Consider the following 16,590-nt stretch of genomic DNA (forward strand, 5'->3'; position numbering starts at 1 on the left):
GTGTACACATGGACATCAGCAGTGTACACTTAGAGAATTGATGGGACATTTGGAAAACCAAAAATGTATACAAGAACACAAGCAGTGTACACATGTATACCATTAATGTATACATGGACACTATCAGTGTACACATAGACACCAAAAGTGTACACTGAACCTAAGATGTCCATATGTACCATCAATTAACTATGCATATAGCATGCATGCATATAGTTAACTGATGGACATCTAAAGTTCAGTTTACACATGGACACCACCAGTTAACTATATGCATGGCTGCCATAAGCAAGGTTCAGTATACACTGATGTTGTCCATGTATAGTGTCCTTGTGTACATTGATGATGTCCATGAGTACACTGATGTTGTCCACGTGCGCACTATCAGTAGTTAACTATGGATGCCATATTCCGGGCGCGTGGACAAAAGTGTAAATTGGAAAGCAAAACATTGTTGTACACATGTACGCTATGTTGATACCTGTTTGTGTTGCATGAACATTAACGTTCACATGGACATATCTTGTTTTGTACACATGTATAGAAGTGTATGTGAATTGAACGCTTTGTGGTTGTTGGATGGGGGGTGAAGTAACTGTCCTAGTTTGTAAAAATGAGATTAAAGGGGGATTTGAGAAGATGACAGAAATAATAAGTAGAACAGATCAATTTCTGGACGCAAACCGTCTGAGGAATATGCAGTATTTCTGAAGTTTTGATTTTTTCTTTTTTTGTTCAAATGAAGGAAAAAGCAAAGTTGAAAAAAGGACTGTGAGATGTTAAAATCCAGAAAATCTGGACCGTCGGAGGTTAGATGACTGATGTAATAGGATGGTTTACATTAGGTAGATATAAGTCTTGTCAAAAAAATCAGAGGAGATCTACACCGTCCAAAATAAAATAGAGATGAAGGGTTGAGAGAGGTTCTCGCTAAAACAAAAAATTTAGTTAGCCAAGGTGTTAGCGCCTCGGGTTATGTAGTGACTAGCTAGTTAGAACAAGTGGGAAGCTGTTATAAAAAACTACCTTAGTAGTTGTAAGTGCTTTATCTTGTAATTAAAAACATGAAACTGTTCCGTGGTGTAAATGTTTCATTTTTCTATGCAGTTTGTAGAGTTTGCCAATTTCTATAAAAGCAAAAGCAGTTATATGTAGATTAGAAGAGAAAAGGTTTTGAAATATATTTTGAACATAACGCAGATCATGATTTGACATGATAGAGTTTCTAACCTGACTTTCATCCGCCAACTTTGGAGACTTTAGTTGCCATCATTTGGTCAGAATTTTGTAGACTTGGTCAAAAGTGTCGACACGCGCATTAGAGTTTTTCAATCTTTTACACTTTACAGAGAGTTAGAAGATGTTACAAATTCACAATTTCTGAAAGCAAGTGGAGATTAATTGGAGTTAATAGCAATGTGAGTTAAATATTTTTTTGAAAAAGTGATTCTAAAAACTGTGACTGTGAGATCATGGGCGCCGTGTGAGAAATATTAGGAAGCAGTTAATAGATAAATATGTAATTGTCACGAAACTGGTTTTTGTATTTAAAATTTTATTTTATGTTTTTTCTTTAAATTTTAAACTATGCTATGTGTTAGATTCTAGATTCTCGTTAGCCAGGTGAATGAGAATTGTCTTGTATTTGTTTTATTTTACTTAAATTAGGGCAAAATTGCGTTCGATTTTTGTTTCTAACTGAAGCTTCTGATGTGTTTCATCCATCATGTGTTTCTCTAATTGATACTCGGAAAGAAATAGGGTTTAATTTGATCTGATGAAGAACCCGTCAGCGAAGAGGAAGGTGGTTGTACGGCACTTACCGCCTTCACTTTCACAGTCCGATTTCTTATCTCAAATCGACTCTCGTTTCGGTGATAGCTACAGTTGGTTCTCCTTTCGTCCTGGAAAGTCCAAGTAAGGGGTTATTTCATTGATTACTACTTACATAGATTGCTTTTAGGGTTTCGATTGATCAAAGAAGACGATAGGGTTTTGTTCTGTTCTGGGGAAACAAAAATAGGTTCTTTTAGTGATGTTTTTTTCTGCTTCCACAGCTGTAAGACGCAGAAGCATTCACGGGCTACTTTGGTTTCAAGTCACCAGAAGATGTTTATGAGTTCGCTGCATTTTTCAACGGCCATGTGTTTGTTAATGAAAAGGGTATTTATTAATCTGTCTTTGTCTGACGACTGCATGTATTCCGAAATGTGATTTAATGTGGCTCTTTTGTTGTTAGGTGCTCAGTTCAAGGCCATAGTTGAATATGGGCCTTCACAGCGTGTGCCCAAACCATGTGACAAGAAAGATCCTCGTGAAGGCTCTATTACCAAAGACCCTGATTATATTCAGTTCCTTAAGCTCATTTCTCAACCTGTTGAGAATCTCCCTAGTGCTGAAGTCCAGCTGGAAAGAAGAGAAGCCGAGCAATCTGGTTCGTCTTTCCCTTTGCAATCATTTTGATATTTCTTTTTTTCTCTGATCAAGTTGACCAAAATTACTTTTTAGGTGCTTCAAAGCCGGCTCCTATTGTTACTCCTCTTATGGAATTCATACGTCAAAAGCGTTCTACTGTGATTGGATCTCAGGTATAGTAGAAAATCAGAGCTTTCCTTGGACAGACATCTTCTTTGTAAGTTTTCTGTTACAAAATGGAATGTAATTTATCTATTATTGATCTCTGATTTCTCTTCAAGCAACAGGGTTTATTAGATGTTCGGAGAGGAGGCAGAAGAGCCAGAGCAGTCTCTTCAAACAAGCAAAGTTCAAGGCCTTCCAAACGAAACTCTGAAAAGAAAAAGGTGCGTCTCTAAAACCTAATAGCGTATAGTCGTTGTAGTCGTATGTGAACTAACACCTGTGTCCATTTTCAATCTATTTCTTGTCTTCATAGTATGTGGAAAAGCACAATTCAAAAACCGTCCGCAGTTCCAAGCAAGATTATTATCAGCCAAATTCAAGTGGAAAGGACCTATGTTGCACCGGGACGGATACGGGCACAGATACGGGGACGGAAACGGGGACGGGAAACGGCTAAACTTAAAATTTATGGATACGGGTACGGCATGGATACGCCTATAAAAATATATATACATATATATAATATATATATTCATAAATATTTAAACCAAATCATAGTCACCATATAAAAATAAAACATCACTATGTCATAATATAAAAATAAAACATCACTATAATATCTTATGTACGTATGATTTGAAAAACCATGAAACAACACACATACGTAATTGACAAACCAAAAAACAGAGTTTGTTATAGTACCTACTGTGTTTCTCTAAGAGATGATGAGAATTGACAATTAAGAAAGAAGATGAAGACAATAAGAGTTTGTTTAAGATTAAAATCAAAAAATGGTTTAGAACTTTGTAACCCTAATCGTTTAACTAAATGACGTGTTTCCTTTTTTGTTTTCCAAAAAAATATACTGAGTTTACATAAGAAACGTTTCAAAAACGTTTCCAAAACTTAACTACGCCGTTTCCACAAATCTTTGCCGTCTCCACCGACTCTGAAACGTTTTGGAAACGTTCCCACGCCGTCCCCACCACGTCCCGTCCCGGAAACGCCGCTGGTACGTGAGACGGCAGTGAATTGCCGTCCCCGTGCTTCATAGGAAAGGACATACCAGTAACTGAAACTGGTAACCATTTAAAAGCTATACGTATTCCAAACTACCTTGTCACTTATTTTACTCATTAGTAAAAGAAAGACCCACAGTATTTCTCATCACTACACAACTGCAGCCTCTGTCATGGATAGTTCTCTCCCAGGGATTGCATTGACTATGGATTCTGGGAAGAAAAAGATCTTGCTCCTGAAAAGAGACCGAGACAATCCTCTTGTAAGCTTTTGGCTCTTTAAGAGAGTTGTGCAGAATTGATCTATTTATCGTCCAGTATTTTTGATGGTTGTTGACAGAATCATAAGTCAACGTGTGTTTTAAAACGGCTTTTCAGAACTCTCCACCACAACAGAAAGAAACTAATCTTACGGGAAGCTCCTCGGCTTCAAGACAGAATCAGAAGGTTCATGTCAAGGGTATACTTGTGAGAAATGAGCCGCGACCTAGCCAGTCTTCAACTTTTGTCCAGCCTGAGCCAAGACTGGAACCCTCAGAACCAGAAAACTGCACGCGTCCTCCTCGAGCAGGTTATAAGAGTAGGATTAGGCTTTCTGTCTCCATTTTACCTTCCCTAGGTTAGGCTGATAATTTTAAATACAGATAGTATATATGCAGGGAAAGACTATCATGTTTCTGGTACCAACAGTGAGAAGCAAGACAGGCGTCCAAGAAACAAGGATAGACCTGGTCGTGTTGTGTGGGCTCCTCTCCGTCGTCCTGACGGGTCCAGTATCAGCGAGGACCAACTTTCAACTTCTTCAGCAGGTTCTGTTCCTGTTGCTCATCAATATTTAACTTTTTTTTTTAGGTTGCGCTCCATGACATCTCCTCTCATGTTATCTATATGATCTTACAGCAAATAATGGAGAAGTGAAACAAAGGACGTTGTTGCAAAGATCTGGAGAAGTGGTGAACTCCTCTGATGGACACTCTCTTGAGAATGGTTAGTTCATTTGAAGTCATAATGTGTTATTAGAGGAATCAAGAAAAGTGATGTTGGTTCTTCCCACGTATTCCAGGTTCTGGTAGACATTCTAGTCGCCGTGTTGGATCTCGCAATAGAAAAGAAGACAGCTTTGCGATGACTGGTGAGGGTAAACCATCTCGTAGAGGAGGTGGTGGTGGTTCCACTTCATATGAGGCAAGCCAAATTAAAGTCTTTCCACTACGCCTTATAATATCAAATCTTATTATCATTTTTGGAAGACTCATTTTACTGTCCTGCAGAAGCAAAAGTGGATCCAAAAATCATCATCGGGTACTTGATATATTCACTTTTAACATATGGTAAGCTGCAGTCACGCCTTATCACTTCCAGCGTTTAATACCAACGTATTGTTTACTTGATAAATTATTCGATGGATTTGTCGTCATCACAATGTTAATGATTGTTCAGGCTATAAACATCAGCCAATTCCAATGGATTTTGTCTTTGAACGGAAATCTATAGATCTGAATGGAAATGGAGAGTAACAACACAATCAGCATCACTCTGGACTTTTGGTCCATCGTCGTAAGTCGTAGTATTGCACATAAAAGAGACCCTTCTCAAAGTAGATATCATCTCAGGATTTATGGGTTTGAGACAAGAAAGACTCAGCAGCTACTGCCTTTGAAGGCTTTTAGCGGTTCACTGTACCTGCATCCTCTTTTGGCTTTTGTTGTGTTACTGACGAGTGGGTGAGAAGTAGGAGTGAGAAGTGAGAACTTACTCCCGAGTCTAAGTAATGAAATAGTCAGAAGTGTATAGGGTTTCATTTTGGGGAGGTCTCGGAATATGATTTTCAGGATTTCACTATAATAGTTTGATATTACTGTGAAGTAAATTTTTCACTGCGTAATATTTATCTTGTCGAAGTGGGTTTATTTCACCTGATTGTTATATAACTTATTCCACCCAAAAAAATGTTTTGCATGTCACAAAGATTTCTGGTTGTCTTGACTCTTGTTAAATCTCTCATGCGTCATAAAGATATCACTTACATTACGTGTTTCTCATAATGATGATCCATAATTACATTAATCTATACTCCGTATCACTTAAAATGGTATTTAAAAATATATTTTATTTCCTAATAAGTGACGTTTATAACATTGTAGATAAAATTTAATAATATTTTAAAATTTATGATCAATTATAAAATATTGTAGATTTTTTATTGGTTAAACTAGTTTTATTTAATATTATTTTATATAACAATAATAAATTATATAGAAATTTATATTTTTATTTAATTTTTGTACAAAGCTTTTAAACATCAATTAAAATGATTTAGAGGTGTATAAATATTCGAACAGTTTCAGTTTAATAATAAAACGAATTAAAGGAATCTCTGAATATTTGAAATACATTTTATATACATATAGTAGTTTCCTCCACATATAATCTTAATCACTAAGCAGTAGATTTATACCTAATGACTAAAAAGACTAAGATTAGATGTGGAGGAGTTAGATTCTTGTTAGTGAAGCTCAAAATTTCTTTTTAAATTAGGGGCTGGTATTGGTTTGTGATTAAAAAAGAGTTTTGATGATTTTTAGTTTCTGTATTTTAAAAGAATTACTAGATTCCAACCCGCGTTAAAACGCGGAACTATTTTCTGTGAAATGATGTTAAAATGTTTTTACAATTTTATTAAACTTAAGTTTGATAACAATGTAGAATGTGTGGCTTATAGTTGAGTTACTTATTTGTTTGTTAGTAAATCTTATTTTTTCTTATATAAATATTACGATAAATTTGTTTTAGTAAATCTGTGTCGAAACCATAGTTTAAGCATTTCCTTGATTTGTTAGGATTTCTTTTCAATTAGTTTTATTTTTGATTAGTTATTAAATATTAGCCATAATTTGCGGCTATTATAATTTTTAGTAACAATATACGGATTATATGTTGGGTTAAAAATAACATGTGATGTGATAGTCATCTATTAATTTTATACATGATAGATTATAATATTATTCATTACAATATACCGTATTTTAAAAACTGGACTGGACCGGCCAGTCGAACGGTGATTCGTTCTTCTAATCAGTTTTGTATTGTATAAAAACCAGATTTGAGTTAAACCTGCAAACCCAATTAAAAACGGTCAAACTTCTTAAAACCGATGATCCTATTTAATATTAAAAATCAGTATTTTAAAATTTGAGTTAAGAAATAAAAAATTTGCAAAATTAAAAAAGGTTTCGACAAAAAGTTCTTATTGTTTTAATATCAAACATTGACCTAGCTACAATATCAAATCAATATCCTATCTAGTTTTCAAAACGCTGGTTAAACCAATTCTTTATAGAAACGGTTATTAATTACCATCACATACATTAAAATCTTGATAATAAAATATTTGAATAGTCTAACGTAGAGTGGGAAATGTAAAGAGATATAGTGAATTGAATTCAGGTATATTATATTGTATTGTGTATTTCGTATTTAGAGATATAAAATTTGGTATTTTGAAACTAAATGTCATTTGGTAAAAATATTGGTCATGTATGAATTAGTGCAACCGAATTTTCAGATTCATATATTTAATATCCAATATATTATTAATGAAAACTGTATAAGTCCAAATTTAAATAATTTTTTATGAATAGATTAAAATATAACTCTAAGTCTAAACTAATAGATTAGATATAATGAGCAGTATAGCTAGTGTTTCATATGCCTAAGTTTTTTTTATAATTTGTTTTCTCAGGTTCTTTTATAGTATATAGTGGAAGCGATATATGTAGTTGGAAGCTGTTGATTTTCAAGATTTCCGAACAATTTAGATCTTACCTGATCACTGATTATTAGGAAAAATAGATAACCGGTCCAGTGTTAATTTAATTGACAGTCATAACATTGGTTTGGTTTTATTACACGATAGTGGTATGATTCAAATATAATATTGGTTAGTTCACTAAGCAGCGTAATATTACGTGTAACTCTCTAGTAAGGGTACAAAAATTAAAAACAACTTCCAACAGTAGATATATAGTAGGATTCTATTTTAATAGAGTAGATGATGATTTTTGTACTTTCTTAAAAGTTTGTCGAAGAGTTTATTAAACTGTTAGGTTCTTTATCCGAAAGATAATTATAAGGGAAAATTAGATTTTTAGGACACTTTGAACTAGGATTTGTCACACTAGGATTTTTGCAAGATGTTTTGTTAAATTAGGATTTTAATTCTTGTAAATACTATAATACCCTTAAAATCTCATTTTGCTAATTGAATTTTAATTATAAATAATAATTTTCGTAATAGATTAATTATTTAAAACAATTAAAAAGTAAAAAAAAAGAATTAAAAAAGAATAAACAAAAGAGGGGATCGGGTAAAAAAGAGGGATCGCGACCCTAATTTTTTTTTTACTTCTTCTTCTCCGCCGAGCTTCCTCCCATGGTGATTTAGGGTTCTTCACCACCCTTGTCGTCTCCGCCGCTCTCTTCATCTGAAATCCTTCGAGGATAAAGAAATCTCTTCTCTACCACGAAACTCCACTCTTCACTGAAATCAGACACCCATTCCCCGGATTTAACATAGATTAGAACCATGATGTATGATGTATTGATGGAGAGAAGAGATGATTTTGTAGATGAAGAAGAGAGAAAGCAAACTATGAGAAAGAAAGATCGTGGGAGGAGAAGAAGAACGTGATTTTAGGAGATAATATTTTTTGAAAGATTTAGGGTAGATTTAATTTAGATTTAGGAAACTTCTGTAACCGAAAATGGAAGTTTCCATATTTTCACGATTTGCCTAGAATACGTATACTACCTACCCAGAACACCGTATAATAGGTGAGAACTGTATTCTACCTTCAGGCGTCATATAAGGTAAAATGTATAACAGATTATGACACGTAATGTAACCGAGCTCTGTGATTGAGTTGTGGTTATATCTCGTTTTCTAGCTGAAGGTACACCAAAGCCATCTTTCTTGATTATAGCGTAGCTGATTCTATCTTTGCCACGGTATAGAAGAAATGTTATGCTACGATATATAGCCTGGATATATAAGTGTTTTAAATTTAGAATCCGAACTATAAACTAAGTAGACTGCCAGAATGAATATTCTAACTGTAGCCAGAAGATAAAATAAAATATGATTCAAATTTTTTTTAAAAAAAATTTAAACTTATATATTGTCATACTTATGTTTTCTATACTTTTCATATTTTTTATATTTTTAAAACTCTATTTACTATTTTTCTCATAAAACAAGGGTAAAATATGTCCAAAATTGCCAAAAGTATGAAAAGTCTTATTGTGACAAACAAAAGTTCAAAGTGTCCCATTTTTCCAATTCTCCCTAATTATAAACTTATGAAGAGTATCTTTAAATATTGTGTTGTTATCTTTGTTGTTATCCTCTTTATTTTTCCGGTTTATACTATATTTCTTGTTCTTTCTTTGCTACTCTCGTACAGGGCCGGCTGAACAGGGAGGGCGGTCAGTGCGACCACCCCAGGGCCCGCTCCATACCCAGTAGACTTAGACAGCGTTGAGACAGAGTATCAAAAAGTTTTATAGCTAAAATGTCAAGTAAACATGTCTGTTCGATGTTCAAGGGAAAAGCTCAAAAAAAAAAATTACTTTTCTATCAACGCCTAAAAACTAAACTATCATAGGGCCTTCAAAAAAAAATTTGCCCAAGAGCCCTCTTTATATTAAGCCGGCCCTGCTCTCGTATTTACATCTTTACAGAAGTTCACTTTTTTCTTGTAGTTCACAAATTTTATTAAGTTTTAATTTTATCAAAAGTCCCTGTGTCCATTTCTCAGATCATCCACTTTCTTAAGAATTTCATTGACTAATTTCTAATTTTTTCATTATCGATTAGTTTATGCTTCTGGCTAAATAGGTTTGTACTTAATTGACTTTTGGGGTAAATGAATGAGAGTCGTTACAGTCCATGGTGGCCATTTCCCAGATCATCCACGTGTTACTACCAAAATCGAGTTTCTTTTCTACTGCTATTAATTAGTTTGAATGTGGATAAATTATAAAAAGTACTCCCTCTGTTTTTGAATAAGTGTCGTTTTAAAGTTGTGCACACGGATTAAAAAATCATTAAATTTTTCATATTTTCCATATAAAAACATCATTACCCATACATCTCAACCAATAAAAAAATAAAATATAGAATAAAGTTAATAAATTATGCATTGAAATACTAAAACGACACTTATTTTGCAACGAAAAATTTTCTCTACAACGACACTTATTGAGAAACGGAGGGAGTATATGAGAATACAGCATCAATATGCGATACTTTGCTAAACAAATTTTGTGAAGAAAAGTATGTAGAATCAATAAATGAATAACAACGGATTTCTAAATCATGAAAACGTCAGTTACTTTATATTTTTCTCAATAACACAAGAGTTTTGTTGACTTCATAAAATAACAAATCTAATAACTCCAGATTTTTATAAACTTTTAACAATTTACTCCCTCTGTTTTGAATAAGTGTCGTTTTAGAGTTGTGCACACGGATTAAAAAATCATTAAATTTTTCATATTTTCCATATAAAAACATCATTACCCATACATCTCAACCAATAAAAAAATAAAATATAGAATAAAGTTAATAAATTATGCATTGAAATACTAAAACGACACTTATTTTGCAACGAAAAATTTTCTCTACAACAACACTTATTGAGAAACGGAGGGAGTATTACAAATTCATAAACCAATAACATCAGACTTTAATATAGTTTTGGAAAGTTATAACTGAATAACACTAGAATTATTAGGAGATCTAAATCTTGATCACTTTTTATAAATATATAATCCAATAACAGCCCCTTAGTGTATCTGGATTTTTTCTTCGTATGTTTCCTTTATTTTAGAGTATTTTAGTTCCCAATCTGGTTAAAGTTAAAATAAACAGATACAATTCAAACAAACATTATATTTACAAAGAAAAATACAACTAAACAACAATTTTCAAGATCATGGCGGTTATGTCCTCTTGTTCTCAGCAGCAGCAAATGGCGTGGAAAATTAGTTTGTCGAGGTGTTTACGGCTTCTAATCAACATCAAGGGCGGTGACTCCATTCTTCCGGGGGTTGCACTTCCTAGTGCCATCAAATTTTGGATGTTGTTGATAGTGTTCTCTTTCACATGTGCATGTTAAGAACTGTTTTTGGTTGTCGATGTAGTTGGGATCTTAAATCCAATTTTTCTGCTTTATGTTTGGTGATAGATGTGGGTTTGCGGGTTCTGGTTTATCTTCGGGTAAGCCAATTATCACAGAGACGACACGGAAAGACCTCACTATCTAAGAAAACAAGGTCAATCTCTCTTTGCTATGATCATTATTAATGGTGTAAAACAGCAACCAACTCTCGAAGATAGCGAATCGGATTATATAAGTCGAGCGAAGTTAGCTAAGGATAATTTAGATTTGGGAATTTTGTTTGAGTCGATGCTCGTAATTAGTTGTAATCAAAACCGCATTGCCGCTGGCCATTGGGGAATTAGCATTTCGGCATCGTCAGAGACAGAGGACGACACGTGGACTGAAAACGTAGACTGCAAACACGTGATTAGTCTGGATTCACTTCTGTGGGGGCCATGATACCTCTGTATAATTCAAAAAACCGCATTCTCGTTAACGATTTAAATATATATAAATATCTTTTCAAAATTAAAAGGTTCTCGTTTAGAATAAACAACAATTTTCAATCACCGTACTTAACCCGAAAACCGTGAATCTAGAGATTTTGAAAGGTTAAAATAAAATTTACCTTACTATATTATAATCTATTTTATGCTTTAAATTATAATATATTTTGTTTTTTTTAAGACTTCTCAATCTCCTAAAAGAAGTTCATTTTTTGTTTTCTACCAAAATTTGAAAATAGGGAGACAACATACGTTCATTTTTTTTTGCCACATTATCACATGTAATGTTTTACCCAGAATAAACTCATCCAGCATGTTAAAAAAGAAAGTCAAAACCTTTTAGACAAGAGCAAATTGGATTTAAGAGACACATTCATCTTAGGTTTGTTACTATAGGATTTTTAGAACATTTTTTGGGGAAATAGGATTTTGATTTTCTATAAATACCATAGTACCCTTCATTTAGCAATTAAGTTAAATAATTTTTTTTTTATAATTTTCGTTTCTGATTTACAAAATTAAAATAGTAAAAATAAAAATAATTAGTAAAAATTAAAAGAATCATTCTTTTTACTTAAATCAAAATAGTAAAAAATTAAAAAAAAAAGACAAAAGGGGAAAAGGGATTTCCCCAACCCTAATTTTCTTCGATTTCTTCTCTTCTTCGCCGTGGAGGTCTCCTTCAATGGCGATTCTTCACTGACACTCCCCTTTCTCTTGTGTTCTTCAATTTCTTGTGTTCTTCGATCTCTCTTGTCTCTAATCTCTTCTCACCGCATCTTCCTCTTCAATATCTTCTGTTCTTCCTCTTCGTCTCTTATCAATCCTGACGAAATCGGACTCTTCCTTCTCACAAGGTATGTGATTACTTCTATTGTTTCTCATTTTACACGATTTGAACTTTGATTTGTTTGTTTAAAAGATTTGTCTTTGGGTTAGTTAATCATCTTCGAGGGAAAGAGAAATCGTGTTTAAAGGATTTGTCTTCGATTAGCGATTTGCCTAGCATCTTGTTTGTTCTTGTAATTGTTCTTGTGGGATTGTTCTTGTCTGATTGTTCTTGTCCGATTATCGGGTTAGTTACTTATCTAGTAATAAACTTCAAAGCTTCAAAACTTGTAATTGTTCTTGTCCGATTTCTTATATCTCAATCGTAGCTTTGTTGTCTTTGAATGAACTTTGTTTCTCGGGGTAGTTAATTATCTAGTACACCACTTGACATCTTCTACTTGTTAACTTTGATTGAACTTTGTTCCTCGGGTTTGTTCCTTGGGTTTGTTATTCATTTCACATCCTCTAGTTGTTGTTGTCCGATTTTTTGAGATATTGTTCTACTTGTTGTTGTCCGATTTTTTGAGAAATTTTTTGAGATATTGTTCTACTTGTTTGTTCCTCGGGTTTGTTCTTCACTTGACATCTCGGGATGTTGATAATTTTTACATGATGAACTAACAATTTTTTCATGCTTTGTAGATATGTCTGAGGAGCTACCAAAGAGGATTTTTAATGAGGGCGACGAGCCCCAAGTGACTCAGATCAATAACAACTGCAGGATCGACTACATTATCAAGAAGTTCGAGAAGTGGATGCCAAAGGAGTTTGCTGATGTGAAGAAAGATCCGGTTTTCTCTCAGGTTTTCAAGCTTCATGAGAATGGTCTTGGCTACTCCGCGAGAGTGATACACAGCATCTTGTGCAGGGAGCTTCTGACTTACATGATGCACGAGCTGTGGTTTGTTTTCGCTCGAAGGCCACATCGATTTTCACTCCAAGAGTTCCACGCAGTGACCGGGTTTGAGTGCAGGACTAGTCTTTCACTTAAGATTGACTTAGAAGACTATGCATATGACGGTGGTTTCTGGAGCAAGGTCTTGAAGAGGAAAGATGAATCCATTACACTCTTCAACCTGTGGAATAAGGACAAGGCAGCTGTGATGAAGTGGAAGAATGCAGATCGCATTAGACTGATCTACTTGGCCATCATTCTCTGTGTGGTTTTGGCGAGAGATGAGAAGGCCAATATCCCCCTCAAATACATCACACTGGTCATGGATCTGGAGAAGTTTCGGAAGTATCCTTGGGGAGTTGCGGCTTACGACCTTCTCTGCAGTTCGATAGCCAAAAACCGTCACAAACTGAAGGAGAAGACAACAAGTTATGTGTTAGATGGATTCTCATACGCCTTGCAGATTTGGGCTATGGAAGCTGTACCAAAGATTGGTAAGCTTTGTGGAAAGAAACTGGACAAAAGCTTTGCTAATGGTCCTAGATGCATCAACTGGAGGGGAGCTGCAAAGGTTTCATATGATGAGATCAATAGGCTGGAGCAAATCTTTACAGCAGAGGTAATTTTCTGTATTTAAAATGACTCTTCCATGCGGCTTGAAATGAGTTTTTAGGATCTGACTTTCATAACTTTTCTTGTGTAGGATGTCAGCTATCCATACATCTCATGGGCAGGGAATATGGTTGTAATCCGAAGTCAGGAATTTAGCAGAGATGATGATGTCGAGGATGACAGGGTCAATGTTGTGATGGAGTTGATACGGGCTAAGCATGACTTCAGTGAGCATATTTGGGAATTTGAAGAAACTGAGGTTTCTTTAGATCTTAATGATGAAGCACCAGCGAATGTTGAAGCAGCTGAGAGTGAGGAAGAGTTCGAGACTCCACAAGGATCAAATAACGTAAGCTCTACATCAAGAAGAGGTAAGAAGAGGGTCCCTGATCGTGGTATGGAAAAAAGGAAGCATAAGGTTCTCTCTAGTGCACCAAAGCAAGCGCCTTTTAACGAAGACATGAAGGCTTTCGTGACACAGTTGTTTGAAGACAACTTCTCTGCAATGGAAAAGAGGCTACAGAAACAGATGTCCGAGACATTTGAGCAAATGAAGTCGGGCCTCATTGCTTCCCGAAAAGAAGCAAGCGTTGAAGTTGAGCATAGAGGGCCTTCACCGTCCAAGGCAACAACGAGCCAACCACCGTTGAGGAGGTCCACACGAGGGGTAAAGAAACTCTAATCTTCGCCAATCTCTGCAATGTTTTTTTCTCTTGTTTATTAGATGGTTTCGGTGTCTGTTTGTGTTATTGTCTTATATGATATCGGCCTGGATTTTGTTGTGTTTTATAAGGTCTCGGTTTGGATGTGTGCTTGATGTGTAAGTGTCTTGTTTGAAATTTATGTAATGGTTGCGAACTTGTACTAAGATATTTATGTAATGTTTTATTAATGTGATGGATATGTGGTGTTATTATTGTGTTGTTATGTAATGGTTGTGAACTTGTACTAAGATATTTATGTAAGTGTCTTGCCATTGTGTCTTACAGGAAGCAGTCGCGAGTCCAGTTAAATTCAGTCAAGATGATGATATCTTTCGAGGGATAGGTACTCAAGGCGTTGAAAATCTTTCTCAGGCTTCGCATGTGCCCGAAGTTGATCCATCTCAGACAGATAAGGAAGAAGATTGGTGGACTCCAATGACTACAGCACGAGGTTCACGAGCTAAAGACAAAACACCACCTCCGTCACAGTGGAAGAAATGGTCTAAAGGAAATGGCAAAGGACCTCAGCTTAGTGATACACCATTGCCACAAGATGATTCTCCTGAGTCGCAACTGTATTATTTCTCTGAAGAATCATGGGACAGATTCACGCAATGGTCTATGAATCCCATACCTTTGCAAATTGGTCCTACAATCTTCAATTCGACTGTAGCTACAAGGATAGTATGTGCTGGAAAATGGCTTGGGAACGACGTAATGATTTCTTTCTTTTGCTAATTTGATGGATATATCTTCCTTGGTGCTGAGTTTATGGTAATTTTCAATGTTCAGGAAATGGATGCTTATATGTTTATATGGCGAGTTAAAACATCTTTGGGACGTTGGGGCCCAACCCGTGTTGCTTTCATGTCCGCTATTTTCAGCCTCCAACTCAACGCCGCATACAATGTGTTCCACCCTGACAAGAAATCTTACCAATTGCCTGAGTTTCTTCTTAGTTACGGGAGAGGAGAACTTCCATCTCATGGGCGGACTGATCTAGTTTGGGGCGTTGATATTGATCGTCTATACTTTCCGTTGTTTGTGAACGGTAATCAATTTTGTCCTCTACACTTCGATGTTCTCTTTTCTGATCTTAAATTTACTTATGTCCATTGCAGGTAATCACTGGATTGCTGTCACCGTAAACATCATTGAAAGAAAAGTGGAAGCTTTTGATTGCGGTGGGAGAAGGAATAAGAATAGGCAATCCCTTGAGAAGTTTGCTCACATGATTCCTAGGATAGTGAAGGCCGTTGCACCACCTGATAGACAGAAGAAGCTACTCCTGTCACCATATACTATTGTGGAAGTCCCTATGAAGAAGAGATTGAACAAGTCATGTTGTGATTGCGGTGTATACGCACTCAAACACTTGGAGTGCCTACTGCTTGGTGTCGACATCAGCTTAGTGGATGACGAAATCATCCAGGGTTGCAGACAAAAGATTGGTGTGGAATTATGGGAGGCTACCCAAGATCCCATTTTCACTGATGCTATGACTCGATATGTACCTTCACCATGGGAGAGGTCTGAGGTCTTTGACCTTGAAGAAGACTGATTTTTTTTCTATTTAGTGGTGTAGGCTATAATTATGTGGTAAAACTCTGTGTGGTAAAACTTTGTGTGGTAAAACTCTAGCTATTTTATTTTTATGTTTTTAGGAACATGTGCGAAAATTCTATTTTGGCAGATTTATCTGACTATAATAACAGGGGTTATGGTTATGAATTTTTATGGAACATTTTTCTTGTTCTTTGTTTTTTCCTAAATAAACCCTAAACCCTAAATAAACCCTAAACCCTAAATATACCCTAAACCTTAAACTCTAAATATACCCTAAACCCTTAACCTTAGTAAATCATAAGATGATAACCTAATTATATTCTAAATCATAAGATGATAACCTAAATAAACCCTTAACCCTAAATAAACCCTTAACCTTAGTAAAGAAAACTAAACTCCAAACATGAGGTAAATATACATAGGACTCTAATCGAAAGACACTCCAAACCTCAAACATAACCAACATATACATTGGTCACTAAATCATGGCCACCTCAAACATAACCAACATATACATTGGTCACTAATTCATGTACACTGATCTACATTGCCGATGATGATTTTGTGGTTTTTTTCTTATTTTTTACTGATCTGCCTTAGATATAATACATGTTATAGGAGTATCAAACGGCGTCGTTTTGCCTAATTTTTTGACCTACTCTATTTTCTTCCTCATTCTTCATCGACAGAGAGAAATACAGAGGGGAAAAATTG

The 16,590-nt window shown here is 35.1% G+C and overlaps 1 protein-coding gene and 1 pseudogene across 1 annotated transcript; both read left to right on the forward strand.

Moving 5' to 3' along the window:
- Positions 1–1,424: 1,424 nt before the first annotated feature.
- Positions 1,425–5,558, forward strand: LOC108837662 (regulator of nonsense transcripts UPF3-like; annotated as a pseudogene).
- A 6,319-nt stretch (positions 5,559–11,877) lies between these two features.
- On the forward strand, positions 11,878–15,846 carry LOC130498418 (uncharacterized). Its single transcript, XM_056991768.1, has 2 exons — positions 11,878–12,125; positions 12,742–15,846. The coding sequence occupies exon 2, from the start codon at positions 12,744–12,746 to the stop codon at positions 13,629–13,631; it is 888 nt and encodes a 295-aa protein (XP_056847748.1). The 5' UTR covers positions 11,878–12,125; positions 12,742–12,743; the 3' UTR covers positions 13,632–15,846.
- Positions 15,847–16,590: the final 744 nt, after the last annotated feature.

Source organism: Raphanus sativus, chromosome 8 (genome assembly GCF_000801105.2).
Source record: "Raphanus sativus cultivar WK10039 chromosome 8, ASM80110v3, whole genome shotgun sequence".
In the NCBI taxonomy this organism is placed as follows: domain Eukaryota; kingdom Viridiplantae; phylum Streptophyta; class Magnoliopsida; order Brassicales; family Brassicaceae; genus Raphanus; species Raphanus sativus.

Excerpts from the sequence above, each read along its gene's own strand:
- LOC130498418 (XM_056991768.1), top strand. The coding sequence starts at position 12,744 with ATGTCTGAGGAGCTACCAAAGAGGATTTTTAATGAGGGCGACGAGCCC.